The sequence below is a fragment of the Gymnoscopelus braueri genome (assembly GCF_963280865.1).
Source record: "Gymnoscopelus braueri genome assembly, chromosome: 11".
NCBI classification, from domain to species: domain Eukaryota; kingdom Metazoa; phylum Chordata; class Actinopteri; order Myctophiformes; family Myctophidae; genus Gymnoscopelus; species Gymnoscopelus braueri.
Genome location: NC_137613.1, coordinates 8,984,434 through 9,012,372, shown reverse-complemented (window position 1 = coordinate 9,012,372; position 27,939 = coordinate 8,984,434). Strand labels below are relative to the sequence as shown.

General features: G+C 43.1%; 1 protein-coding gene across 3 annotated transcripts; it reads right to left on the bottom strand.

The window, feature by feature from the left end:
- Positions 1-319: 319 nt before the first annotated feature.
- On the bottom strand, positions 320-24,379 carry LOC308095074 (ubiquilin-4-like). Of its 3 annotated transcripts, none has more exons than XM_080441999.1 (12): positions 24,144-24,379; positions 19,219-19,370; positions 17,079-17,227; positions 15,516-15,778; positions 11,220-11,378; positions 9,181-9,403; positions 8,352-8,491; positions 5,654-5,737; positions 4,202-4,317; positions 2,494-2,653; positions 2,293-2,442; positions 320-642 (listed from the first exon to the last, which is right to left on the bottom strand). In XM_080441999.1, exons 1-12 carry the CDS (start codon positions 24,354-24,356, stop codon positions 490-492), a joined length of 1,962 nt encoding a protein of 653 aa, XP_080298125.1. In that variant the 5' UTR covers positions 24,357-24,379; the 3' UTR covers positions 320-489. The 3 variants fall into 3 exon arrangements, with proteins under 3 accessions (XP_080298125.1, XP_080298126.1, XP_080298124.1); XM_080442000.1 differs by having other exon boundaries at positions 2,293-2,478; positions 2,533-2,653; XM_080441998.1 differs by having other exon boundaries at positions 2,293-2,653.
- Between the last annotated feature and the right edge of the window lie 3,560 nt (positions 24,380-27,939).

Here is a 27,939-nt window from a genome sequence, read left to right as displayed (position 1 = left end):
ATTTGACCGCGGACCCCCATCTCAAAATATGTTGTTCCAGGGACCCCCCCCCCCCCCCCAGAAGCACAAATCGGAGTAAAAAGTGTTCGCTTTCAAACATATAGGCCTATATATATATATATACACATATTGAAAGATTTGCACAAAATAGCAGATCTACAAGCTCGTAGCGTGGCGCTCGTAGCGTGGCACTCGGTGCCGCGCTATGAGCTTGTAGATCTGCTATTTTTGAATAGCCCAAAGAAATCTAAAAATGACACACAGATGCGTTCCCGGTCTTAATGGGCTAAAGAGGAAAGGCAGTAGAATTGGGGGGGGGTCGTCATACACATCCTGCCCAAGATTCTTCTGTCAGTTTGGGATCAATCGATTTTTTTTTTTCATTTCTCGGTTCAATGCGAGATGCTGCGTGGTTTGGTGATGAACGAGTATGTGTGCGGTGGTGTGTGTGTGTGTGTGTGTGTGTGTGTGTGTGTGTGTTTATGTCTCTTATGAGGGCTGTGAGCCAAGCAGTCTCTCGATAGCGGCGTTGATGTCTCCTCCGGTGGCGATGAGGGCTTGCAGGTTGGCCTCGCGATTGATGAACCCCATGGCGTTCAGCTGGTCCAGCTGGGACTGGAACCGGACCTCCGGGGTCTGGGTCTAAAAGAGAGGGAGAGGTGGGGGGGGGGGGGGGGGATTACAATGTTACCCCACAGTGGAAAAGGTCACATAGGCCTGTGGGGGGGGGGGGGGGGTCGAATTCTAGCCTGTGGCTGAGAACAATCAGTATTTACATTTTAGGCCATTTTGATGGTTGATGGCTACAAATGTTATCAATAATGCATCAGTGTCATTTTAGATTTCTTTGGCTATTCAAAAATAGCAGATATACAAGCTCATAGAGTGCAGCGCTATGAGCTTGTAGATCTGCTAGTTTTTGGAAAATGTGTGCAAATCTTTGAATATATATATTTTTTTAAAGCGAACATTTTAACTCTGATCTGTGCTTCTGGAGGCGTCCCTGGAACAAACATATTTTGAGATGGGGGTCTGTGGTCAAATACATATAATTTTGGGGGTCCTTGACATGGAAAAATTGGAGCACCACTGATATAGCATCATACTGTTAGGATTTAGAAAACATTTTTCGATATGCATTTGGCTGCGGACCCCCCCCACCTTAAATTTTTTTGTTCCAGGGACCCCCAGAAGCAAAGATTTGAGTTACAAATGTTTGCATGTTCACAAATCTTCAAAGATTTGCACAAATGTTCACGATTTCTCAAAAATAGCAGATCTACAAGCTCATAGCGCGGCACGCTGTGCCGTGCTATGAGCTTTTATATCTGCTGTTTTTGAATAGCTAGGAGAAATTGAAAGATGACACAGATGCGTTCCCGGATTGAATGGGTTAAGTTTACCAATGAATCAAAAAACGAGGAGGGTTGCACTCAGAAATAAGTACATTTTTTGTTTTATTGACCAATAAAGAAATTACCAGAAATTGACCAAACTCGAGTCACAATCACTTCCTTTTCTGGTTGAACTGGTCCGGCATGCTGTACGAGCTTAAACCGGTTTGATTTTATGTGTACCAGCTGAACTTATGAGACTTGCTAAAAGTGGTCTACAACTGATGCTGACGCTTTTACCTTTACGTACCGACGGCACTAAATCAGTGTTTATTTAGTCGACTAAAACGATGATGAAAAATGTCTGTCCACTACCTTTTTTCTCTGACGAAAACGAAATAAAACTTAAATGATAACTAAGCTAACTGCATGATGACTAAAACTAAGATTAAATATATTGACAATTTCGTCAACAAAACTAGACTAAAATGTTAGTGAGGGACGAGTGGAGATAAGATCCAGTAGAACTAAAATACAAGTCATTTTATGTTGGGTTGCGCTCGGGTGATGCGCTCTGAAAATAGCAGATCTACAAGCTCTTGTAGATCTGCTATTTTCAGCATGCAACCAAGTGTAAAATCAGCCATTACGACGCCATCACGGTCCGCCAAAACACATTTGTGTCGACTAAAATCTTATGCAGTCAAAAGAGGTAAGATGAAACCATGTAAAGACTGTCAGAACAAAGTTTTATTGCATTTTATTAGAAGAAAATTGTGAGCCCAAGTGGTCAACGTTGGTATTACTGGATCGGTTGGGTATTAAATAAAAGAAGAAAATATTTAAGCGGGTTTAAACCAACCTAACCCAATAAATATGTGTGTGTGTGTGTGTGTGTGTGTGTGTGTGTGTGTGTGTGTGTGTGTGTGTGTGTGTGTGTGTGTGTGTGTGTGTGTACCGTTGCGCCTCCTACTCCTCCTCCTCCTCCCCCTGCGAACATCTGGAGCATCTGCTGCATGAGTTGCTGCTGGGCGGCATTCGTCCCCGCCGGCGCGCTGGGCGAGGGTGCGGGGTTCTCCGGGGCCACGCCCCCACCCGTGGGCATGCCGGGGGTGGCGGGCATGCCGGGGATCCCGCCGGGCATTCCAGCGGGCATGCCAGGGATCCCGCCGGGCATGCCGGGAATTCCGCCGGGCATGCCGGGGATTCCGCCGGGCATGCCGGGAATTCCGCCGGGCATGCCGGGAATTCCGCCGGGCATACCGGGAATTCCGCCGGGCATACCGGGAATTCCGCCGGGTACTCCACCTGGCACCAGACTGATGGAGAAACCAGACGGAGAGAGAGAGAGTCAGTAGAACATCTACGTTCATCACTGGTTCTGAAACCTTTTAAAAAGACCTTATAAAACAGGAAGTAGGTGCCTATAACAGTGTTGATTTTGACAGCAAATTTTGATTTAGTTTTAGTCATAGTCTTTTGAATAAAATTCCATTTAGTTTTAGTCATATTTTAGTCATCTGAAACGTTTTAGTTTTTGTCTAGTTTTAGTCGACTAAATATCATAAGATTTTAGTCGACTAAATCTACAGTTGATTTAGTCGACTAAAATGTATTTTGGCGGTGCCTTTGAAATTGAATTTTTTATTATGCAAAAGAATGTAAAACAACACAGTTACATTTATAATACTTTTGTCTAAAAGGTCCGACCAAAAAAGTCCTTGCGGACTTGTTTCCGTTGGGGTCCTTGAATTAATTTCATAGACATATACAGGGTCCCCACACATTTTTAGCAATGAATTTCCAAAACTTTTCCAAAACTTTTCCAGAATATTTAGCCCAATTTCCAGGCCTATAAAACAATCATTCAGCGCAATAATGTGTCTCTTACTCCTATGTACAATGCCCAAAGATAGGCAGTGTAGCAAAAATAAAGCATAGAATATAAAATAGTACAATTTCATTCAACATTTCGTGCAAAATTAGGGCATAGTGACCCTGCGAGCGAAAATAGGAGGGGTGGACGACGTCGTTGCACGGTTCGTTGTCGCTCGCGGTAGGTCAGGACGGTCTCATTAAAAAACATGTATTTTAATGAGATTTCATCGCCCGCTCGCTTCGAGTCACGTCGCATCACGTCGCATCGCTGGCAGTGCGGATGGGGTGTTACACAGCCCGTTCGGCGAAAAACTACTTATGTTATACATGTTTATGAAAATGTTTTGTATTAAAAAAAATCAATAGCCAAAAACAATGCATAGCCAAATATTTTTCCAGGACCCTTGATAAATTCCAGGACCTTTGATCAATTCCAAACCTTTTCCAGTACTGGATTTTTTTTATTTTAATTTCAAAATATTTGTCTAATTATTCACATTCATAACAACCAGTATGCGCGCGCAGGCCGGCACCAAATGGACCCCGCCGCTCATAAGATGCATAAGATGCACGGACGTGTAAAAATGCATCCCATCAAACTTTCAGATGCCGTTTTTCTCCCAGTGTGGAGGAAGAATGCTTAGGATTTTTACTGTGATCTCTCGCTCTTGAAATATATAATCCTTGGTTTCTGTTGTGTGTAAACAATAATAGCAATTCAAAGCAGTTGTCCCCCAAACCCCACCTCCAGTGGCTGTCATAAGAACGGAGGGAGCGGTCTATGATCACAGCACCAGAGCCTGCTCTTGCTCGCGGAGCTGCAGCCCATCAAGCCTAATTTATGCCCCGTCCCACGACGGTGTGTGTGTGTGTGTGTGTGTGTGTGTGTGTGTGTGTGTGTGTGTGTGTGTGTGTGTGTGTGTGTGTGTGTGTGTGTGTGTGTGTGTGTGTGTGTGTGTGTGTGTGTGTGTGTGTGTGTGTGTGTGTACCTGGGCATAAGTCCTGGTGCCTCTGTCTGCAGGGTCTGCAGGCCTTGCTGGATCTGCATGAGAGCCTGCATGGCTCGGGGGTTGGTCATTACCGACAACGCCTCTGGGTTCTGCATCTGTAAAACAAACAGAGAGAGATCTGCATCATGATCAATGCGTCAGTCAAGTAATAACATCTATAGATTTGGGGGCTCAACGCTTGGCCTGAGACAAGAATTCAGATGCAATCAACCTCCTTTAAATGTATTTTTCATGAATCATTTGCAACCCCTGTCCCTTAGGCCAGTGGTTCTCAAACTTCTTCATGTCAAGGACCCCCAGAATTATACGTATTTGGACCCCCATGTCAAAATATTTGGTTCTATTTGGATTCTATATTTGGATATATTATATTCAAAGATTTGCTAAAATGTTCACGATTTTTCAAAAATAGCCAAAGTATAAAAGGCTAAAGTGGTTAAAATTATTGTGATGCTATATTAACACATTTTGCTGGGGACCCCCTGGTACCGCCCCAAGGACCCCTGGGGGGTCTCCCAAATAATTATTACATTAATAATAGTTCAAATAAACATAAAAAGTAATAACATTCTTACCATGTTCATAAAGTAAGCCCATCAACAGTAATAACGTTCTTTATATGATTATACAATGATTACCGTACATCACATTTATGTACATGTAGTGTGCGTCTGCTCACTAAAACATGGCAAAATATGCCATGCTGCATATGTGCATAAGCTTGTAAGTGTGGTGTCTGAGTGCATGCATGTGCATAGTCTATGAGTGAGCATGTATGAGTGTCTGTTTTCTGTCTGTATGTACAATCCATCTGCACGAGTGTGTGTGTGTTAGGGCTTTCACCAACTAGTCGACTAGTCGACTAGTATAACCACTAGTCGACTTGGTTGGTACTAGTCGAATAGTTGATTTTTTTTTTTTTTGTAATTTTTTTTAATGCCATAGTAATGGCCCATCTTACTATTATTATTATCCTCCTGACTTAATTTTTTATCAAAAGGGGGTCAAAAGTATGCCCAATAAAAGCCTATTATTGGGCAATGGGGATCCTTGGAGACGCTGCTGTGGTGCTGTGCTGCTGTGCCAGAAGCGCTTCCCTTAAAACGCCATAAAAATAAGGGCAAGAGGATAATAATAATAGTAATATAGTAGTAGGATGACATTAAACATATTTTTTTTAATGTAAATTTCGACTAGTCGACTAGTCAACTACTAATTGGTCAAATGAGTCGACTAGTAAAAATCATTAGTTGTGAATGCCCTAGTGTGTGTGTGTCCGTGCATGCTCAAATCAAATCAATGTTTGCAGATTCATCCTTATACTAGCCGTTTATGTACGACAATCAATAACTGACCCTCTTGACCTCTGACCACCAACTGATACTGAGACTTTTCATGGCCTTGTGTTGGATGTACAGAGTGTTTTCATACCTGTTGCAGGAAAACAGGCAGCTGGGATCTGAACTGCTCCTGCAGCTGTGGGTTTCCAGCGAACAAGGGGTTATTCATCAATACCTGGGCGAGACAAGAGAAAGACGGAGAGACACAGATGGACAAATTAGAGAATTGAGAGACAGGGGAAGAGAGAGGCAGGGCCAGGTCACGTACAAGTTTCAGTTGAACCGTGTGAGAAATACGGTGCTCCAATACAAAACATGACTGGACAACATCTGGAGGAGGCAAGTAGGCAGAAATGTGAGTATTGGAATTTGGCTGTTCAGTCCAACCTGCTCGGTTCCTCCGGACTCGTGAGGGTGGAAGTTGAATTTGGCTTGATAGTAAGTACCGATAGTACCATCCTAAAGCCCTAAAGGAAGTTACGTTGATATGTCGCTCGCTAAGAAAGAAAAAATAAATAAACATATTGTTGGAAAAAAAAAAGAATGACTGTTTCATCCGAATATTATGTGACTGGTTTCCCCGTCACTCAGTGGTCCGTCTGGCCGATCTACACGGTCACAGCTTTTCTCTGTTCTGGCCCCACACAGTGGTGGAATGAACTCCCCACTGATGTCAGGACAGCAGAGTCACTGCCCATCTTTCACCGCAGGCTGAAAACCCACCTCTTCAGGCCACACTACCCTGACCCTTCCTCTTAGCCTTGCCTACTTGTTGTCAATTATTTGTACGAGCTCTTGTTTTATTGGACCTTGTTAATTCGATACACTTATTTGTTTTAGCTCTTAACACATTCCATGCCAGAGTTTAATCTCATAATGTACTCACCAGTGCCAGCGTTTTATTGTTGTTTTTTTGTTTTTTTCATGTCGCCACAGACCTCGCTAAATAAGTTAAAAGTGCGCGTTCATTTGGTTCTAAACACACAGCGGATCCGTGAGAAACGGCCAGCGAAAACAGTTTCCAAATGCGAGCCGCCATCTTGAAGATACAGCCGATCAACGCTAAACAGTGATCAGCGAGGAGAAAAACAACAACCGAGAAAATAGAGTTTTAAACAGGATCCCAGACAGGAAGCGGATACGATCGAAAAAAACGGAACCCGAATAATTCTGTTTCCGACCGGAAACCGGAAACGGAAATGGATCAAAAAAATTCGGAAAGTGCACCTGGGGCAATTTCAATGGGAATCGGCGGTTCGCGTAGATCTACGCGACTGGCACGCTGCGGCTTTAAATAGGTTCGCGTAGATCTACGCGACTGGCATTCAATGTGTTAAGGATAAGGATAATTCCTTTTAACAGGTCCGTTCATGAAAGTCCTTGCGGTCTTGTTTCCAATGAGAACCTGTGAGCAATTGGGGTTAAGAGTCTTGCTCAGGGACAAATTTCATATCATCGGCGCATATGCTGGGATAGCCTGGAATCGAACCTGGGGCAACCAGGGCCTCTGGTTCCCTAGGCGGGCTCACTAACCACTCAGCTATGGCCGCCCCCATCTTGCTCATTTGATTTTCCTATTCGTCTCATCTGTTTAAGAAAGTAGGTAGCTGATATATTGCACTTTTACCTTAGCGCTAGTTGCTTGTTTTAGAAGAGAATGCACTTAAGACTTCTTGGTGATAAGTAGTTTTCTTGCCTACCTATGTTGAATACACTTATTGTAAGTCGCTTTGGATAAAAGCGTCTGCTAAATGACTGTAATGTAATGTGACCATACCCTTCACCTCAATTATCCGACAAGTGTCACTTGTCGGAAAGAACCGATCTTCAAGCTAACAACGCATCGCGATGCGACACGTTGTTTGCTTGAAGATCATGCCGCAGTTGTACGTGAAGCGTAAGAGACAATCCCCGCTGCTCTGTGTGTATGAGAGTGTCCGTGTGCTCAGTGTCTGGGGCTTTATTGACCCAATGCACAGCAGCCTTAGACCCAGATCCCCCTCATTACAATTCATTGGAAAACTGCAGCATCACTCCACAACATCAATATGTCCTCCACGCAGAACAAGGAACAGAATAACAAGGAGTTGTGTGGGAGACCATTCTGAAAACTACAGTACCTCTTAACCCAATTACACCGGGAAAGCAACCATTATTTTATAATTTCGCTATTCAAAAATAGCAGATCCACACATGCCGCGCTATGAGCTTGTAGATCTGCAATTTTTTAAAGATCTTGAAAATGTGTGCACATTCTTGAATATATATTTTCAAAGCAAACATTTGTAACTCAAATCTTTACTACATACAAATCTAAAAATAATTTCTAAATCCTAACAGCATGTTGCTATATCAGTTGTGCTCCAACTTTTCCATGTCAAGGACCCCCAAAATTATATCTATTTGGCCGGGGACCCCCCCCCCCCCCCATCTCAAAATGTGTTGTAATAGGGACCCCCCAGAAGCAAAGATTTTAATCAAAAATATTCCCTTTAAAAATATATATATATTCAAATATTTGCTCAAATGTTCAAGAATTTTAAAAGAATTGCCAAAGTATAGCCAAAGTATCCCTACCTATGTTGAATGCACTTATTGTAAGTCGCTTTGGATAAAAGCGTCTGCTAAATGACTGTAATGTAATGTAATGTAATGTAATGTGTGCGTGTGCGTGTGCGTGTGCGTGTGTCTGTGTCTGTGTCTGTGTCTGTGTGTGTGTGTGTGTGTGTGTGTGTGTGTGTGTGTGTGTGTGTGTGTGTGTGTGTGTGTGTGCGTGCGTGCGGAGAGACCTGGGAGGCCAGCTCTGGGTTCTGGGACAGTGACGTCATCATACTGCGCATGTAGGGAGCGGACAGCATGTTCTGCATGAGCTGGGGGTTCTCTGAGATCTGCTGCATTAGACTCTGCATGCCTGGACTGTTGAACATGCCTGTGGGGGGGGGGAACGAAGGACAAGCCATTAGTGTGACTTGTGTTGTGTGTAGGGGTGTAACGACACATTTTAACAACGATACGCATCACGATACATGGTTGACGATACAATACATGGAGGATATTGGTTCATTCATGGCGATACGACACAATTCAATGATTTAAAATCGATACAGTAACTAATTAGCACAAAAAAGAAAGAAAAATCTGTGCAAAACGTGTGGATAGTGGAGTTTTTTTAAGGGAAACATGTATTATTATGGATATTAATAAGTTAACAGTGATTCTCTGGCAAATACATGGACATTGTATTTGAACACATATGGACAAACCCGCACCTTGACATGAACACAGAGAATACACACATTTATCGATAGACCAAGTGTAGCGATATGGAATGGAAAAGTAATTAAACCCATCTTTCTCCTTTTTCCCCCATCTTAAAATTGCTAAATACAACGCACAAGTACTTAGTATCGATAAAATAGATTATTTGCATTGCAGAACGCTTCGATATTTTGCCGTTTGCATATGGATATAGTGGATCGTTGAAAATTAAAATCGATGCAGTTACTGTATCGTTACACCTATAGTTGTGTGTGATGCAGGTCAGTCAATGACACTCAAAAAAGGAAGAATGAAACGGGGGCATTAATTTTTTTATCTGTGACATCGCGTTAGTCGTACCGTTGCCCAGGCTGGCCGCGTTGATGCCCAGAGGGTTGGAGACGCTGGGGTTGGTGCCGCCGGCGGCGGTGCCTCCTGCGGTGCCGGCCCCTCCGCCCTCGGAGGGGTTGGTGGAGGTGGGGGGTCCCCAGGGGTTCGGCAGGGGCTCGCGGTTCTCCGTCCTCGACGGCTGGGCGCCGGGGTCGGTGTTTCCCCCGAGGGCCGAGAAGGGATTGTTACCAAACTGTACGGAAAAAACAAGGGGAAGTCGGAACAAAGGATGTCAAGGTTTACCGATCGGCTTTGTCCTGGCAGGCTACTTGGAATTCATTTTAACCCATTAACACATTGAATGCCAATCGCGTAGATCTACGCGAACCTATTTAAAGCCGCAGCGTGCCAATCGCGTAGATCTACGCGAACCGCCGGTTCGCGTAGATCCCCCCCAGGTGCACTTTCGGAGTTTTTTTTATCCATTTCCGGTTCCGGTTTGAAGACCGGAAACAGAATTATTTGGGATCCGGTTTTGCCGATCACGTCGGCCCTCGTTCTACTGACGAAACTGAAACTCAATTCTCTTCCTGTAGTTTTTTCTCCTCGCATATCACTGTTTAACGTAATCCGCTCTAACTACAACCATGGAGCTCCGTTTGACATGTGGTTTTCACTGGTAGATTCAGTGAGATCTCGCGGATGTAAACAGACAGTGCACAGCTCAATCTTAAGGATTTTAACAAGATCTATGGCGACGTGAAAAAAACAAAAAAACAACAATAACACGTTGGCACTGGTGAGTACATTATGAGATTAACTTCTGGCATGGAATGTGTTAAGACCTGGAACGCATCTGTGTCACTTTAGATTTCTTTGGCTATTCAAAAATAGCAGATCTACAAGCTCATAGCGCGGCACTGAGTGCCGCGCTATGAGCTTGTAGATCTGCTATTTTTGAAAAATCTTGAAAAAAAAATGTTTAGGTTTTTTTTAAGAATCGCCTCAGGTCTTAACACATTCCATGCCAGAGGTTAATATCATAATGTACTCACCAGTGCCAGCGTTTTATTGTTGTTTTTTTCATGTCGCCACAGACCTCGCTAAATAAGTTAAAAGTGCGCGTTCATTTGGTTCTAAACACACAGGGGATCTGTGTGAAACCGCCAGCGAAAACCTTTTCCAAATCCGAGCCGCCATCTTGAAGACACAGCGTGTGAACGCTAAACAGTGATCAGCGAGGAGAATTAACAACAACCGAGAAAATCGAGTTTTAGACAGGATCCCAGACAGGAAGCGGATACGATCGAAAAAACCGGAACCCGAATAATTCTGTTTCCGGTCTTCAAACCGGAACCGGAAATGGATCAAAAAATTCCGAAAGTGCACCTGGGGAAATTTCAACGCGAATCGGCGGTTGGCGTAGATCTACGCGACTGGCACGCTGCGGCTTTAAATAGGTTCGCGTAGATCTACGCGATTGGCATTCAATGTGTTAATGGGCTAAAGGAGAATTCCGGACCACGTTTTTCTTACCTTTTATATGATATTATTATAATCCTAGGACGAGCGGTACAGCAGAAAACTCCATCCCGAGTCCACCTCAGCTAAAAACCCCAGCGGACGGTCCATGCGATAGATCGTGTATTTTTATATATATTTTTTTAAATTCATATCTGACTTTCCTAATGACAGAAAACTGTCCACAGTGTCTGTGTGATAGATAGTGAAGATAAAAATCGCGATAAAAATACGCGATCTAGCGCATGGACCGTCCCCTCAGGTTTTTAGCTGCGGTGGACTTATGATGGATGATGGAGTTATGAAAATGTTCTGCTGTACCGCTCTTCCTAGGATATAATAACATCAGATAAAAGGTAAGAGAAAGGCTAGTCCGGAATTCTCCTTTAACTATAGTCGTATCCATCATCAAACCTTCTTTAGGGAAAACAGAGTTGGATATTTGCATAAAATTCAGACTGCTTCACAAGTATCTTGCAATTTTCACTCACACACACACACACACACACAGTTAACACACACAGAGTTAACAGCTGGCGCAGCTATACCTGTTCTCTGGCGGCACTGAACATGGGCTCCTGGATGTCTGTGTACATCCGGCGCAGGGCGTTGTAGCCTCCCGGGATGCTCTCCAGGTTGCTGAGAGCCCGGTCCTGGTTGCGCATCATCTCCTGCATCATGGCGGGGTTCCTGGCTAGCTCCATGGTCTGGGGAGGGAGGGAGGGAGGGAGGGAGGGAGGGGAGGGGAGGGGAGGCAGAGGAGCAAGGAGGAGTGGGCATTAAAGACCTTGTGATATAAATGGTTGTGCCACAGAAAATAGCAGATGTAAAAAGCTCACAACTATGTCACGGTGCAAACATAGCTGTGAGGCTTGTAGATCTGCTACTTTTGGGTATGAATGCGGCTTAAATCATTCTCTGCCAATGACGTGTTTGACGTGTTTGTTTCCAAAGCCCACACCACCAATGTGTTTTGGTGTTTTCAGTGTTTATACGCTATAGATCCATTTGACTCTCAGTGAAGCAGCAAATCACGTGATTGCAACAAAAGAAAAACAGCCACATTCACTTCCATTCTAATGGAGTTGGAAAAATACCCTTTTCTCTGCTTTCAGTTCCTTTTTGGCAAAAACCAATAACCAATAACCAATAACTATGGAACGGAGGATCGCGATGGCATGCTTTTCCCCCTCGATTCTACGAGACTCGGATACGTCTTTTAAAGCGATCGGTGGATGGATCGTTGTGAAAAATAATATTCTAAGATTTTTCAAAGATTAGTGAAAACGCTCGGCTGTAGACGATGTTTTCTTCTGGCAGTTAACGCATTCCACGCCAGAGTTTAATCTCATAATGTACTCACCAGTGCCAGCGTTTTATTGTTGTTTTTTTTGTTTTCTTCACGTCGCCACGGACAAAGTTAAATCCGCTAAAATCGCGCATTCAACTCTTTGTAAACACACAAGCGATCGGTCTGAGTCGACCAGTGAAGACCGCATGAAAATCCGATCCGCCATCTTGTAGTTACAACGGTTTATGTTAAACAGCGATCAGCGACGAGAAAAACTACAACCGAGAAAAGCTTTAGAATGGAAGTGGATGGGATCGGAAAAAACGGATCCCGGATAATTCCGTTTCCGGTGGTGCTACAATGAAATGTGTCGTACCGAACGAGGCCTACAATGCAATGTGAACTAAAAAAAATAAAAAAAATAAAAGACCAGTTGGCGTAGATCTACGCGACTGGCACGTGGCGGCTTTAAATAGGTTCGCGTAGATATACGCGACTGGCACTCAATGTGTTAATGAGTTAAAGAGGAGAAAAGGCAGTCAAGATGCCCCTTAGCTATAATGAAAACTTGGCGACAGTCAGATGAGCGCTGTCTGCGCTAATCTGGCGCAGGATCTGAACACAGTCACGGCTGGATGACAGCGACCGAGCCCTGCTTACGACACTCTGCTGTTACACCAGTTTAGTCAGTCAGACGTCCTGATGAAACGCTGTGTTTCCCAAGTGGTACGAACGCCTTCGTAAAAAAGTGACAGCCAGAGTATCTTCAATCTAGAGACACGCGCAAAGGGAAAGAGGTCAGACTCATTCACCACACCTTACAAGGTGCTTAAAAGGCACCCGAGTAAAAGCTCTGAGAGAGGAAGGGAAAGGAAGTGCTCATGTCTACCGCTAAACTGCATTAGTGTCCTGGACCATAGACATATAAAGGTAGACGCCTCCTCTGGCTCTGAAGCGTCGGCATCTCGGACGCACTTCCGCTTCCTCTATGTTTCCGGGGGGCAGCTGGAAACTTCCGTGTGCGTCACAGAAGGGGGCGTTCGGTAGGCCAATCAGAGGCAGGTGGGGTGGGTCTTTTCTTAAGAGGCAGCCGCGCAGCAACTAGTCAGTTAGACGCGCTGTGATTGGCCAGTAGTTAACGTGATGTGATTGGTCAGTAGTCAAACAGCCCCCCGGAAGAGCCTTGTATTGAGAGACCAGTCGTTACAATGAACTGCAGAGGCCAATGAGGTATCTAGGTTTCTATATCTATGTCCTGGACCCCCGTCCCCAGCACGCACACGCACACACACACACACACTCTGTTAACCGGTGAATAAAACGTGCCACATCTATCAAATTACACAACTAATTACACTAACAAAGAAAATTCACAGGTACAAACAAAATGTTAAGACAATAAATGCAATTTCCACAACTCCTACCAAGTTCAAAGCGAGACGTTGACAGCAAAAATATACTGCTGTCTAATAAGGTTAACAAGTTGACGTTTTGACAATTAGGCTTAATTTCAACCGGGATTCATTTTCAGCAGATCAAAAAAGAAAAATCCCAGTTGAAAATACAATTTATGTCGAGCGAGAGGGTTGTGTGACGAAGCAGGCTGGTCTTTATGCTGACATTATGACCAAAGCGCATTGACAAATGCAAAAAAAACGCTGCATGCGAGTCAAGTTAACGGACAGGGCTTTATTTTTAGAATGTGAAGGACTAACACTAGTTGGCAAAGCTGGAAAGTTTTGGGTGACCTTGTTTTCCAGCCAGTGTGTCCCTTATGAGTGGCCGTGGTGCAATGACAACAATGCTGCTAGAAGCTAGAATACCACTGTGATTTTCCCCGTTTGTCTGGCAAAATAAAATATCCCCTGACATGTGGACCGGGGCCAGATTGTGTTAGTATAAACTCTGACACACACACACACACTTGTATTAATATACTTGTGAGGACTTGTTTAGGGCGGTGGTTTTATGAATGCCATTTTTAAATTTGATATCAGTCATATCAAAACTTTACTCTTGTAACCCTCTCCTTACTGGCCTCTCGGTATGAGCACTTAAGCCTCTCCAAATCCAGAATGCCGCAGCACGCTTGGTCTTCAACCAGACAAAATGTTAACATGTCTCCCGCCTTCTCCGCTTACTCCATTGACTCCCAGTTACTGACCCCCTCGCACAGTACAAAACACTGACGTTGGCCTACAAAGCAACCAAAGGTATGGCACCCCCGTATCTTCAAAGCCTGATCCAACCCTAGAACCCCTCCCGCTCACTCAGATCAGCTAACACAGGGGAAGCTGTCAGAACCTTCACTAAAACATCCGGGACAAACGCTCCACACGTCCCAGACTCTTCTCCCTCCTGGCTCCCAAACTATGGAATGAAGTCCCCATTGCAGTCAGAACTATAGACTCACTTCCCAATCTTCCGCTGTAATCTAAAGACTCGCCTCTTCAGACTCCACCTCAGCCCTCAGCACTTGCTGTAGCACTTGCCCTAGCCTTGACGACATTGCAGGCTTATGCAAAGGCTGGAATGTAATTTAGATAGCATGTTATGTAGACAGATGCCAGGTCATTGTTGACATGGCATCCTATAGTGTGTATAGTTTCAACGTACAGATTATCGTTTTGTTAAGACTTGTTTTGGGGATATTCTACGGTTGGACTGATGATAGGGTCTTGGTTTACTTATGTGTTCGTTTATTAGTAGATTACTATTTCTATGCATTTGATGTGTTACCTCGTGTTTTCCTTGCTTACTGTAAATCGCTCTGGATTAACACATTGATTGCCAAGATCGCATCGATGCGTTCTTTCAAATCCATCGCTTGAATGCCAGCAATTTTCATTGTTTAATCTGTGATCGCACAGCTCTGTTTATTTCTCATCAGCACTTTCGTTTTCCACTTACGTCACACTCACCCGGAGCCGGATGTAAAAAAAAAAATGTCATTTCCGGGTCACATTGTTTTTCTCCGGTCATTTTCGGCCAGAATAGGGAAAAACACGTTTTTCACACGGTATAAAAAACGAACGGACAGCTCAACTTCTATTTTCTTTGGTCCGGGTGACTAACAGTCATCGTCGTAGTGTATCACATCGTTTTCAGGCCGATCAGCGGATCAGGGACTGTCGAAAACATAACATCCGGTGAATGACAGGATATGACGTGGGCCTGTTTGGGAGGGGGCGAGCGAGGTGATCAATGTGTGGATTTGCTGCTCTCTACTGGTGGAACTGTCGTACGTGCTTGACACCACAATCAGAGAATTTATTTGAATGAAAAATTTGAAAATTAAAAAATTAAAAAACACGCAAATTGCTGGCACAGGGGTGAGTACATTATGAATAAACTCTGGCAGTCAATGTGTTAAGAGTGTCTGCTAAATACCTGTCACTTTCACTAGCACCCCCCCAAAAAAATGTAAAAGAAATGAATTGAAAACCGATAAATTGAATCGATTAAATTCTTAAACAGCAAAGAATCGATTATAGATTAACTGTTAACATCCCTAGTACACGCACATCCACACACTCCTTTCCCCCCCCCACACCTGTCTCATGAGCTCGGGGTTGTTGAGCATGTGCGAGATCTCGGGGTTGCGCTCCATCAGCGTCTGCATCTGGGGGTTGGCCACGATCATCTGCCTCATCAGGTCCGGGTTGGACATCATGTTCTGCACCAGCGGGTTCTCCATGATCTGCGACAGCATCTCCGGGTTGGACATCAGCTGCCGCTGCATCTGCTGCTGCAGCTCCATGAAGTTGGCCGAGCCCATGCCCAGCCCGGCCAGGTTGGAGAGGTCCCCGAACCCGGCTGGCATTTTTGGGAATAAAGCAAAGAACAAAATCCTCATGACTGAACGTTTAAATGATGAATCTTGGGTATTATTATCATTCTGAACCAGTGGTTCTCAAACGTTTTCGTGTCAAGGATCCAGAAATGATGCGGACCCCCCCCCCCCCCTACAAGCTCACAACACGTCGCGATGCGACACGTTGTGAGCTCGGCTATTTTCAAACAGCCGATACTGCTTTTTTTTTAATGATTTACTAACTAATTTTGCTGGTGTAGTGTAGAACTCACTCAGTAGGTTGGGTGTGTGTGTGTGTGTGTGTGTGTGTGTGTGTGTGTGTGTGTGTGTGTGTGTGTGTGTGTGTAGTGTAGTGTGGAACTCACTCAGTAGGTTGGGTGTCTGTGTGTGTGGGTGGTGTGGTGTAGTGTAGTGTAGTGTAGTGTAGTGTAGTGTAGTGTAGTGTAGTGTAGTGTAGTGTAGTGTAGTGTAGTGTAGTGTAGTGTAGTGTAGTGTAGTGTAGTGTAGTGTAGTGTGGAACTCACTCAGTAGGTTGGGTGTCTGTGTGTGTGTGTGTGTGTGTGTGTGTGTGTGTGTGTGTGTGTGTGTGTGTGTGTGTGTGTGTGTGTGTGTGTGTGTGTGTGTGTGTGTGTGTGTGTAGAGTGGAACTCACTCCGTAGGTTGGGTGTCTGTGGTGTGGTGTGGTGTGGTGTAGTGTAGTGTGGAACTCACTCAGTAGGTTGGGTGTCTGTGGTGTGGTGTGGTGTGGTGTAGTGTAGTGTGGAACTCACTCAGTAGGTTGGGTGTCTGTGGGTAGTGTAGTGTAGTGTAGTGTAGTGTAGTGTAGTGTAGTGTAGTGTAGTGTAGTGTAGTGTAGTGTAGTGTGTGTGTGGTGTAGTGTAGTGTAGTGTGGAACTCACTCAGTAGGTTGGGTGTCTGTGTGTGTGGGTGGGTGGTGTAGTGTAGTGTAGTGTGGAACTCACTCAGTAGGTTGGGTGTCTGTGTGTGTGGGTGGGTGGTGTAGTGTAGTGTAGTGTAGTGTAGTGTAGTGTAGTGTAGTGTAGTGTAGTGTAGTGTAGTGTAGTGTAGTGTAGTGTAGTGTAGTGTAGTGTAGTGTAGTGTAGTGTGTGGTGTGGTGTAGTGTAGTGTGGAACTCACTCAGTAGGTTGGGTGTCTGTGTGTGTGGGTGGTGTAGTGTAGTGTAGTGTAGTGTAGTGTAGTGTAGTGTAGTGTAGTGTAGTGTAGTGTAGTGTAGTGTAGTGTAGTGTAGTGTAGTGTAGTGTAGTGTGTGTGTGTGTGTGTGTAGTGTAGTGTGGAACTCACATAGTAGGTTGGGTGTCTGTGTGTTTGGCGGGGCGGGGCCACCGGTGGAGGTTGACGTGGTGGAGGGGTTGGCGGCCGGGCTGGGACTGGAGGCACTGCCTGGCTGGGCGGAGGAGCTGGAGGACGAGGAGCTAGCGCCATCTGATGCCCTGGAGGAATGACCGCTAATGTTTAACCATCACTATATACTTATTTATATAATGTCATTTTATACTTATATTTGGATGGATTTAGATTCATGTTAACTCTCTCAGTGCCACGCCCCGACATATCCCGAGTTTTTCCCGAGTACCCTCAGTGCCAGCACGAGAAATCCCGAGTTTTTACTTTTGACTGTGGTCGCGCTATTCTGTATATTTTTCATGATCACTTTCGCTTCCTGACTACATCACACTCACCCGGAGCCGGATGTAAAAAAAAAATTCATTTCCGGGTCACGTTGTTTTTCTCCGGTGATTTTCGGCCAGAATAGGGAAAGTCACGTTTTTTTCACACGGTATAAAAAGCGAACGGAGAGGTCCACGTCTACTCTCTTTGGTCTGGGTGACGATCAGTCATCGTAGTCGTGTATCGCATCGTAATTTAGCCCGATCAACGATTATCGAAAATGTCAACATCCGGTTCTGACCGGATATGACGTGAGCCTGTTTGGGAGGGGGCGAGTGAGCCAGCGAGATCATCAATGTGTCGATTTGTTGCTCTCTACTGGTAGAACTGTATTATGGGTTTAAAACCCCAATCAGATCATTTATTTGAATGAAAAATTTAAAAAATTTAAAATTTTAAAAAACGCAAATTCCTGGCAGTTTGGGAGTACTTTATGAAAATACTCTTGGCACTGAAAGAGTTAAGTGTCTTGCTTCATTAGAAGGCCAGCCCATATGGGCTTACAATTCTTGTGACATCATAATAACACATTATATTTATGAATATGCACAAATGTAAGCATGGCACTGACCATGCACACACAGTACACACACCACCTTGTGGTAGAACAGGAGAACTGTTAATGAAATACCATCCACCAAATGGACAATGCGGTGTTGATTTTGAAAGCACATTTTGATTTGGTTTTAGTCACAGTCTTTTGAATAAAATTCCATTTAGTTTTTGTCATATTTTAGTCATCTGAAATGTTTTACTGTCTAGTTTTAGTCGACTAAATATCATAAGATTACAGTCGACTAAATCTACAGTTGATTTAGTCGAATAAAATGTGTTTTGGCGGTGCCTTGATGGCGTCGTAATGGCTGATTTTACACTTGGTTGCCTGCTGAAAATAGCCGATCTACAAGCTCACAACGCGTCGCGCTGCAACGCGTTGTGAGCTTGTAGATCGGCTATTTTCAGTGCGCAACACCCACAGCATTAAATGACTCCACTAGTCCCTCCCTGACATTTTAGTCTAGTTTTTATTTTGTCCTGGACCCCAGGACAGAAATGTATGCCCACTGGTGAATTCATACATATATAATTTGCACATGCTGTATTATGCATAATGAGACATTATTTGGGGGAGTTTCTTCATGTGAACGGGAATTACTGTGGACAAGCATGGTGGTGGTTTAGAATGTGTGGGATTTAGCAAGGCAGATGATTTAAGGATGATCTATACTATATGGCGGTGTCGTGTACTGAATATAACCGACGTACAAGCTCACAAAAGCGCCCCAACACGGTGTTGAACTTGTACCGTAGATCTGCTATTTTCGGTGCGAGACACAGCCCACAACCAGGTATAACACAGGCGTTACAGAAGGTGTGCCTGAGCTCTCAGGTAAGCGTGAGAAAAATTTGATAAATACCCAATTATCTTGTACTTATCTAGTTTAGTGCCCAAGTGTCCTTGAGCAAGACGCTGAACCCCTAATTGCTCCAGATGAGCAGGTTGGTGCCTTGCATGGTTTCCTCCGCCATCGGTGTGTGAATGTAATGCACAATCTATGTAAAGCGCTTTGGACGAAAGGGCTATATAAATGCACCATTTAACATTTACAAATGGAACACTATTTGCACAGTCCAGTGATATACAGCTCCCACTTCATATCTGTCAATAACAGACATGGAGTTCGATCTGCTGACCTCGACCTCCACAAGAACCTTTAATACCACTCTGTTGTGTGGAAGATGTGTGCCTTACTTGTGTGCCGTCTTTATGACAAGGTGAACGGTCAAGCCGTCCTTGATGCCATGCTGGTTGAGGCTGTCGCCGTCCTTTAAGATCTTCCCCGCGAAGATCAGAACCAGCTGGTCCTGCTTGGCTTTGAACCGCTGCGAGATCTCCTCCTTAAACTGAGAGAGAGAGAGAGAGAGAGAGAGAGACAACAAAACGGAATGAGCGTATGAGCCTAAGGAACAAGAAAGCTAGATAGCTAGATGAGGGAGAGAGAGAGAGAGAGAGAGAGAGAGAGAGAGAGAGAGTTTGTTTGTGTGTGTCTGTGTGAGAGAGAAAGAGGGGGAGAGTGTGGAGAGAGAAGCAGTGGTGTAAAGTAACTAAGTACATGTACTCAAGTAATGTACTTTCCAATTTTCAATACTTTTACTTCTACTCCACTACATCTCGGAGGCAAATATTGTACTTTTACTCCACTACAATTATTTGACAACCTTAGTTACTAGTTACTTTGTAGATTTGGATTATTATTACAAAACATACAGTAACCACTTCAGCCCTATTTAAAGTTTGGCTATTTGAAAATAGCCGATCTACAAGCTCACAGTGAGGTTGTAGATCTGCTATTTTCAAAAGATTTGTAATACATTTTATACATATTACTTGTGAAACGGGACATTCTGCATAATGAAAGTACATTTTTATTACCAGACTTTTACATGTAACAGAGTGTTTCTACATTGCAGTATCGATACTTTTACTTGAGTAAAAAATGTAGGTACTTTTCCCACCACTGGAGAGAAGGATGAGAGAAGAAAGACGAAAAGAAGCAGGACAAATGTCCTCAGCAGCCTTGCTGTGTAATCTGGTTTTGTTCTGTTGAAACCCTCTGGTTTTAAATATCTCATTTCTAAGAAACTCCCTCAGACTTATCCTATTAGCACTGGTCTATTGCCACAATTGCCCAACAGCCAAAAGCTTCACTCGTGAAAAGACTAACAGCCCCTCCCTCCCCCACGCCACGCCACCCTGAACCACCTTTCAATTTCATTTGAAATGAAAAGATCTGCAACCAATTCTTTCAAGGCCAGATATCTCATTTTCATCTCTTCTGAAAATGAATACAACCAGTGGTGGAAGAAAGTATTCACATTCCTTAGTAAAATAGTAAAAGTACTTACTAATAGCATGAGAGAGTGGTCGAGTAGTAACACACAAGTAGGGCTGTGTCACGATTACACATTGAAAATGGTACGATTAACTGTCTCAAATAATTGCGATTAATGATTTAATTGTGTGTTTGGCCGTTGAACACTGGAACATTATTATGAAGCCTTTTAGGCTTCGTAATCAAAAATTGCACAGGGCAGATATGACAAATAACTGAAATATACAAAGAAATTATTGACATATTTAATAATTCTATACATACATGTAAGCTTGTAGATCTGCTTGTAGATCTGCTATTTCTGCATTTTTTTTACATATTTGAAAATGTGTGAAAATGTTTCAACCTGGAAACGATTATGACGATTATGCAAAAAATAATTGCGATTAGACAATTATGTAATAATCGTGACAGGCCTACACAAGTCAAACACTTTCATGTGTAACTAAAACACGTATGGAATAGATTATTCTACAATTATTTGAACAACAACGTGATTACAAAACATGTAAGAAACATGTGTGTGTGTGTGTGTGTGTGTGTGTGTGTATGTAGAACAATCTGCCCACAGTGACCCAGTAAACGGTATCATTGTCAAATTACAAACCAACAAGGCCATGATGAAACTATATGCATTTAGGCTAAGCCTATGAGATCTGATCTCTAACTCCGACTGTGCTAGAACAATCTCTCCACTTCAGCCACGAGATGTTCAAATACATTTACAAGATTCAAACACCCACATACACCCACAAACCACCTCATGTCCCCTCCCGCTCGATCAGGTCTGGTGACGCAAACCTCCCTGGAGGTCCCCAAGACCAAGTACCGAACCTGGGGGCGACAGAGCTTTTGCCTTTGCCGCCCCGAACCCTGTGGAATCATGCACTCCCCAAAACTCTCAGAGATGCCCCCTAAAACCGCCCTCAAAACCCACCTCTTCAATATCGCTTTCCCCAACTAACTCCTTTTCTTCTTTGCACTGTTTCTATTGTTTTTATTCCCTATTCTTAGTGTTTTTTCCCCCTAATACAGTTGTTGTTTTTTGTTGTTTTCTCATGCCCCCCACATTAAAAAAAGCGTCTTCTTTGGGTACTCAGAAAAGCGCTATATAAATTTGAGATATTATTATATCAAGACAACTTAGAAAACGGTACATATAAATATGCCATAATGGTTATACATTGTTAGAATAGTATGTAATACACTTGACCAGTGGTTCTCAAAGTGGGATCTGTGGGCCCTCCGGGTTCCAAATGGACCCTTACAGGTCTGCAACTCTGAGAGTGTACACATGGAACCAAATGGACCCGTAAGTCACTGTCCCTTTGGTTATATGGGTCTTTGAAATTAAAAAGTTTGAGAACCACCGCTCTTGACTTTTAGAAAGCCATGTTCTTATTTGGAGAATTTTTTTTCGATAAATACTAGCAATGAGTAATGGATTAACAGAACTGAACACTAGTAGGCCAACAATATATATAGGACTGAGAACTCTTACATGTTAAACATTATAAAGAAAAGCCATGCTTAGTATCGTAGTCACACTAGAGTGTTAGCCAAAAACAACTGTGACTCAGTAACCACAGTGATTCACACACACAGGACCGCTTATACCAGTGGTTCTTCAACAGGGGGTCCGGGATCCCTAGGGGGTCCTCAGAGTTAATACAGGGGGGCCGCCAAATCTTTGTGTGATATGATTTTTTTTACATTCGAACCACTTGAACCCTAGCATCCCAAGGAGAACTGGGGGTCCCTGCTTCATCTCTCTCTCAGCTAGGGGGCCCTAATTGGCCTGAAAAAAACGTTGAAGGCCCCTGGTTTAGACCAGTGGTTCACAAAAAGTGGATAAATTGACCCTTACAAGTCTGTAACTCTTACAGTATACAAATGGAACCAAATAGAGTTAAGGGGGTCCTTGAAATGTAAAAGTTTGAGAACCACTGGTTTTCAGTGGTGTAAAGTAACTAGGTAACTAACTACTCCACTACATCTCAGAGGCAAATATTGTACTTTTACTCCACTACAATTATTTGAAAACGTTAGTTACTAGTTAGTTACTCTGCAGATATAAATGATTACATTATAAAACAAACATTGACCACTTTAGCCCTATTTTATACCTAGGCAATTTGAAAATAGCACATCTACAAGCTCACAAGTGAGACACGTTGTGAGCTTGTAGATGTGCTATTTTCAAACAATTTAGTACTTTTACATTTTGGTACATTTTGAAGGCAATACTTTTGTACTTTTACTCAAGTAACATTTTTAACACAGGCCTTTTAACTTGTAACAGAGTATTTTTTAAAAATAAAAGTACCAATGGTATTGGTACTTTTACTTAAGTAAGATATCCGAGTACTTCTTCCACCACTTCTGGTTTTAAACAACAACCTGTGAGAGAGCACAGGGCTATGATCATGGTAGAATGTTCTAGAGACTATGAGAGCAAAACTTAGCATGTTGTGGCTCTAATTCTTTACAAGCTGAAACCAGTCATAATACAAAAGTACTTGGGGTTTAATATTGGACAACCAGACAGGTTTAATATTGGACAACCCAGACCAGCTATTGCTATAAAGCTAAACCTTATTGTTTAATGGCAGCAAGAAGAGCAAACTCATCAGCTGACACTTGTTTGGCTAACAGTTGTAGGTGTGTGAACCATGCTAGCTGCTAGCATAGGAGCCGGTTACCATAGCATCCCCCTCCTCTACCGGCCGTTGTTAAACGTATTCTTTATAATAATATATACATACTATCTGTCAACATATACAACTAAACACATGTTTATTATGGGGCGTCCATTTCAACTGATAGCCGGCCCAAGCAAGAGTTACTAGAACACGGCTAACTAGCCTAGCACCGTGGGCTAACGTGGCTAACATGCCAGAGCAGTTAGTTAGATACACGGCTAACTTAGCCTAGCTAGCAGCACCGTGGCTAACATGCTAAGGCTAGCCCCTACACTACTAGGCAGGGGGATCGTTTCAGCTTTTGCAGAAGTTGCAGATCCGGTCTAAGGGCAGGCGGATACGGAAACACTCCCATTGTGCGAGCATCACGTTCAACCACCGGTGTTGCCACGTCCGCTTATTATAAGCGACTTTGGGGCTTGTGTATATGTAAAGTTGCTCGTAAATATTGGTAGGTTGTGGTTATTTGGACTTATTTCCAAAGTGTTGTCGCTTATTTGGGCTTACTTCCTAATGTTGTTTGAACAAGTGGTTCTCAAACATTTTCATGGCAAGGACCCCCAGATTAATATGTATTTGTCCCTACAATAACCCCCATCTAAAAACATTTTAGCACCGTACCAGATTTGTGTTGTCAAAAATGTTTAAAAAAACATTCCAAATCTCCCCACAAAAGATGTGTTTCAAAATAGCAGATCTACAAAGCTCACACGTTGTCACACTATTTTTCAAATAGCCGTAGGCCTGGTTTACTCTCCATGAATTGAGCATGTGAGGATCCCATTTAAAACAAGCCACTGCAGCTTTCCTGGGCAATCCACTTTAGTTGACCTGGTATTGTAAACTGTACTTCCATGTGCTTTTTCTCTGCAAACTTCGAAATAAAGTATTCCATCAACCAATCAATCATTTGCTCATTTCTCTCGCAAGATCTGGCAACGCTTTGCAAACCCAAACCGGATACGGCAGGGGCCAGGGGCGGGCTCTAGACCGGATCTGAGCCTCCGAGGCAGCAAATGGGAACCAACCAACCCAGGCTTTCCCCACACACACACACACACACACACACACACCGGACCCACCTGAGTGACCGACGCATCCTCCGAGATGGCGATCTCCTCCTTGTCTTTGGGGGTCTTCACCGTCACCTTGATGATGGTGGTGGCGGTGGTCCCCGGACCCTCTGACTCCTCGGCGTGGGGGGGTCTGGTGGTGGTGTCCTCGGTGTCCTCGGTGTCGTCGTCGTCGTTGTTGTTGTTGTTGTTAGCGGGATCCGCGGCGCCGTTGTCAGCCATCTTTACTCCTCCTACCCGATGGATGGATGGATGGAACACAGGGAGGGAGGGGAGGAGGAGGAGGGGGGGGGGGGTTGTTGGCGTCGACTTCCGGTTCGCACGAGGTCAGGGTTTCTTCTCTTTCCAGAAGGAAGGGGGAAAAAGTTTTGAGTTTCTTTTTTCTTTTCTTTTTTTTACTTTATTGTAGTATTTAAAAATGTCAGTACTTTTACTTCTACTCCACTATATCTCAGAGGCAAATCTTATACTTTTGACTCCACTACAATTATTTTAAAAGTTTTGTTACTAGTTACTTTGTTGATTTTGATTATTATTACAAAACATACATTAACCACTTCAGCCCTATATACATTAAGGCCATTTGAAAGTAGCCTGAAGGCTTGTTTCAACAGATTGCTATTATTATGAAACCATACCTCAGTAGTAACATAAAGTGCTGATTAAATTAGATTAGATAAAATGATACAAATAAAAGAAAAGACAATTTGCAATACCATGTTTAAAGGAGGAGTTCACCCAAAAAAGGACTTATTTTCTATCAATTACACACCCCATGAAGCCTTGATTTCATGGATTTATTTTTGTTTTTGTGGCATTCCTAAGACAATAATTTGATGACCGTGTGTAGGAGACACAAATAATCTACTTTGTGTCTCCTACCGGATACATTAGCCGGTAGGAGACGGGAATCAAATTATTAGCTTAGGAATGCGACAAAAACAAAAAAGAATCCATGGATTCAAGTCTTCATAGGGTGTGCAATTGATAGAAAATAAGTAATTTTTTGGGTGAACTCCTCCTTTAATACATCCAAAAAGTAATACACGTGTATGCTATTTATTACAGTAACATTGCCTATGCCTATTGCCTACACATAAAATCAGTAAATTTGTTTTTTCTTTTATCTCTTTTGGACAAGTCATTGACCCAAATAAAGACCTTATAGATTCAGGATTGAAGTCAGTGAAAATGAGTCATTTGACTCCAGGCAAAGTATATGTTATGCAGCATATTATATGAACCGTTGACTTTGATCCAGGCTATTATTATTTCCATTTCCACTGCTGCCACTGAGAGTCAGTATAGATAAAATACAGGTCGTTTCTTTTCATGTTTTTAAGGTCATCATCACAAACAAAGCCGCCCAGCCTCACGTGGTGAGATGAGCAAAATGACATGTTTGTCTACCTTTGTCGTCACAAAGGTACTGGGGGCCATCACTGGAAACAAGCTAGTCCCCAGGAATCCTTTGTGTTATCCCTTTAGCCTTTCAATGTCTGACAGTAGGCCTACCACGTGCTGTTTTACATTTCTGACTAAAGTATTCAAGCAAATCGAAAAACTTCATCTTGGGGCCATCTGTGATGAACATGTTGATGCCGAATGTTTGATGCAAACAAATGGCAGCTTAATCCATTTTAGACCGGTAACGCATCTGTGTAATTTTTTTATTTCTTTGGCTATTCAAAAATAGCAGATATACAAGCTCATAGCACGGCACCGAGTGCCGCGCTATGAGCTTGTAGATCTGCTATTTTTGAAAAAACGTGAAAATGTGTGCAAATCTTTGAAAGTTTGAGAACCACTGATGTTATAGCAACATTGGTTTTTTTCAAAAAACTTTTTTGATTTAGAAGCAAAGATTTGAGTTAAAAATGTTCGCTTTGAAGAAAATATATATACAAAGATTTGCACAAATGTTCACGATCTTTCAAAAAATTGCAGATCTACAAGCTCATAGCGCGGCACATGAGCTTGTATGTCTGCTATTTTTGAATAGCCCAAAGAAATCTAAAATGACACAGATGCGTTCCCGGATTGAAAAGGTTAAAAGCTGGTTTTGATAGGTTGATTTTATGTTAAATGGACACAGTGGTTGGAAGAGGGAATGGTAGATATGTTTATTTTATTTTAATTTGACAAGGACATCGCAATCACATTGGACTAACCAGATGCATTGTTTAAAGTCTTTTCAACACCATCCTCTTATTGCGATTGTCATTTGGAACATGTTTTGTATGTGTCTGAGCACATACGGCTGAGTATATGTGTACTCAGACTTGCCTTGTAGTGGACAAAAACACGTTTTTTTTTAGTCATAGTCTGTTGAATAAAATTCCATTTAGTTTTAGTCATATTTTAGTCATCTGAAAAGTTTTACTTTTAGTCTAGTTTTAGTCGACTAAATATCATAAGATTATAGTCGACTAAATCTACAGTTGATTTAGTCGACTAAAATGTATTTTTGGCGGGCCGTGATGGCATGGAAAAGATTCTCACTTAGCTGCATGCCGAAAATAGCCGATCTACAAGCTCACAACTTGTGAGCGGCAAAATTAGCCGATCTGCAAGCTTTACAACAACGCAAAGCAGATCGGCTACCAAGAGTTTTGGTATTGAGGGGAAAATGTAGAGGGCCTAGTATGGACCCCTGGGTGACACACCCGGTCAAAAACATATATAATGTTTAAGTGTTTAAAGCCTAATAATCTTCTATACTCATAGGCGTCAACGCACTCGGCAGCCCCGCGTTTTAGGAGAGAAAATCCTGACATGCATTATATATAAGCACCGATAATCCTATACAAGAGAGCTCCCACTATACGTGCGTCCCCCCCCCCCCCCCCACAATGCTGCCGCAGTGTAACATGGCCTGAAAGAAAACCACCTGTGTCAGCATGTTGTATTGACACCGGAGAGTACTGCATACCATAGCATTATCCCCAGCTCCAGAATACACCATTTACAAATAAACAAAACAAAACACAAAAAAAAGGAAACATGGACACACACCCCCCCCTCCCCCCTCTCTTTAGCCACTGACCCCGGTCCCACCACACACACAGGCACCGCCACTGATCAGTGAAAGTAACTAAGTACATGTACTCAAGTACTGTACTTAGGTATTTACTTTACTGTATGGAGTATTTCCAATTTTTCAAAACTTTTACTTCTACTCCACTACACCTCAAGAGACAAATATTGTACTTTTACTCCACTACAATTATGTGAAAACTTTAGTTACTAGTTACTTTGCAGATATAAATCATAATATTATAAAACACACATTAACCACTTCAGCCCTATTTTATACCTAGGCTATTTGAAAATAGCAGATCTACAAGCTCACAACGCGTCGCATCGCGACGCGTTGTGAGCTTGTAGATCTGCTATTTTCAAACATTGTAGTACTTGGTACTTTAAGTATGTGTTGATGCCAATGCTTTTGCACTTCTACTCAAGTAACATTTTAAACACGTGCCTTTTAACTTGTAACAGAGTATTTTTATATTGTGGTGGTATTGCTATACTTTTACTTGAAGTGAAATATCCGAGTATACTTCTTCCACCACTGCCGCTGATACGGACAGGGGGTCACATGGTTGGGGTGGGGGTGGGGTTGGGCCCCCCGAACCCCACCCCCACCCTCATTCAAGTGCGTCCCACACAGGGTGACTATATTGTCGCCCAAAGGATTCTGCTTTCATCGACAGAAAAAAAAGTACAGGGGGAGGAGGTGGTGGGTGCGTGACTTTTTGGATTTCGGCCCAAGAGAATTCTCTGACTCTCTCTCTCCCTCTTG

What these genes read in the sequence shown, in the direction of transcription:
- LOC308095074 (XM_080441998.1), bottom strand. Translation starts at nt 24,356, where the DNA reads ATGGCTGACAACGGCGCCGCGGATCCCGCTAACAACAACAACAACAAC. An exon ending in GTCATAAAGACGGCACACAA is followed by an intron (nt 17,228 to 19,218) that starts GTAAGGCACACA and finishes TCATTCCTCCAG; the next exon opens with GGCATCAGATGGCGCTAGCT. An exon ending in ACCCAGAGCTGGCCTCCCAG is followed by an intron (nt 5,738 to 8,351) that starts GTCTCTCCGCAC and finishes TGTCTCGCCCAG; the next exon opens with GTATTGATGAATAACCCCTT.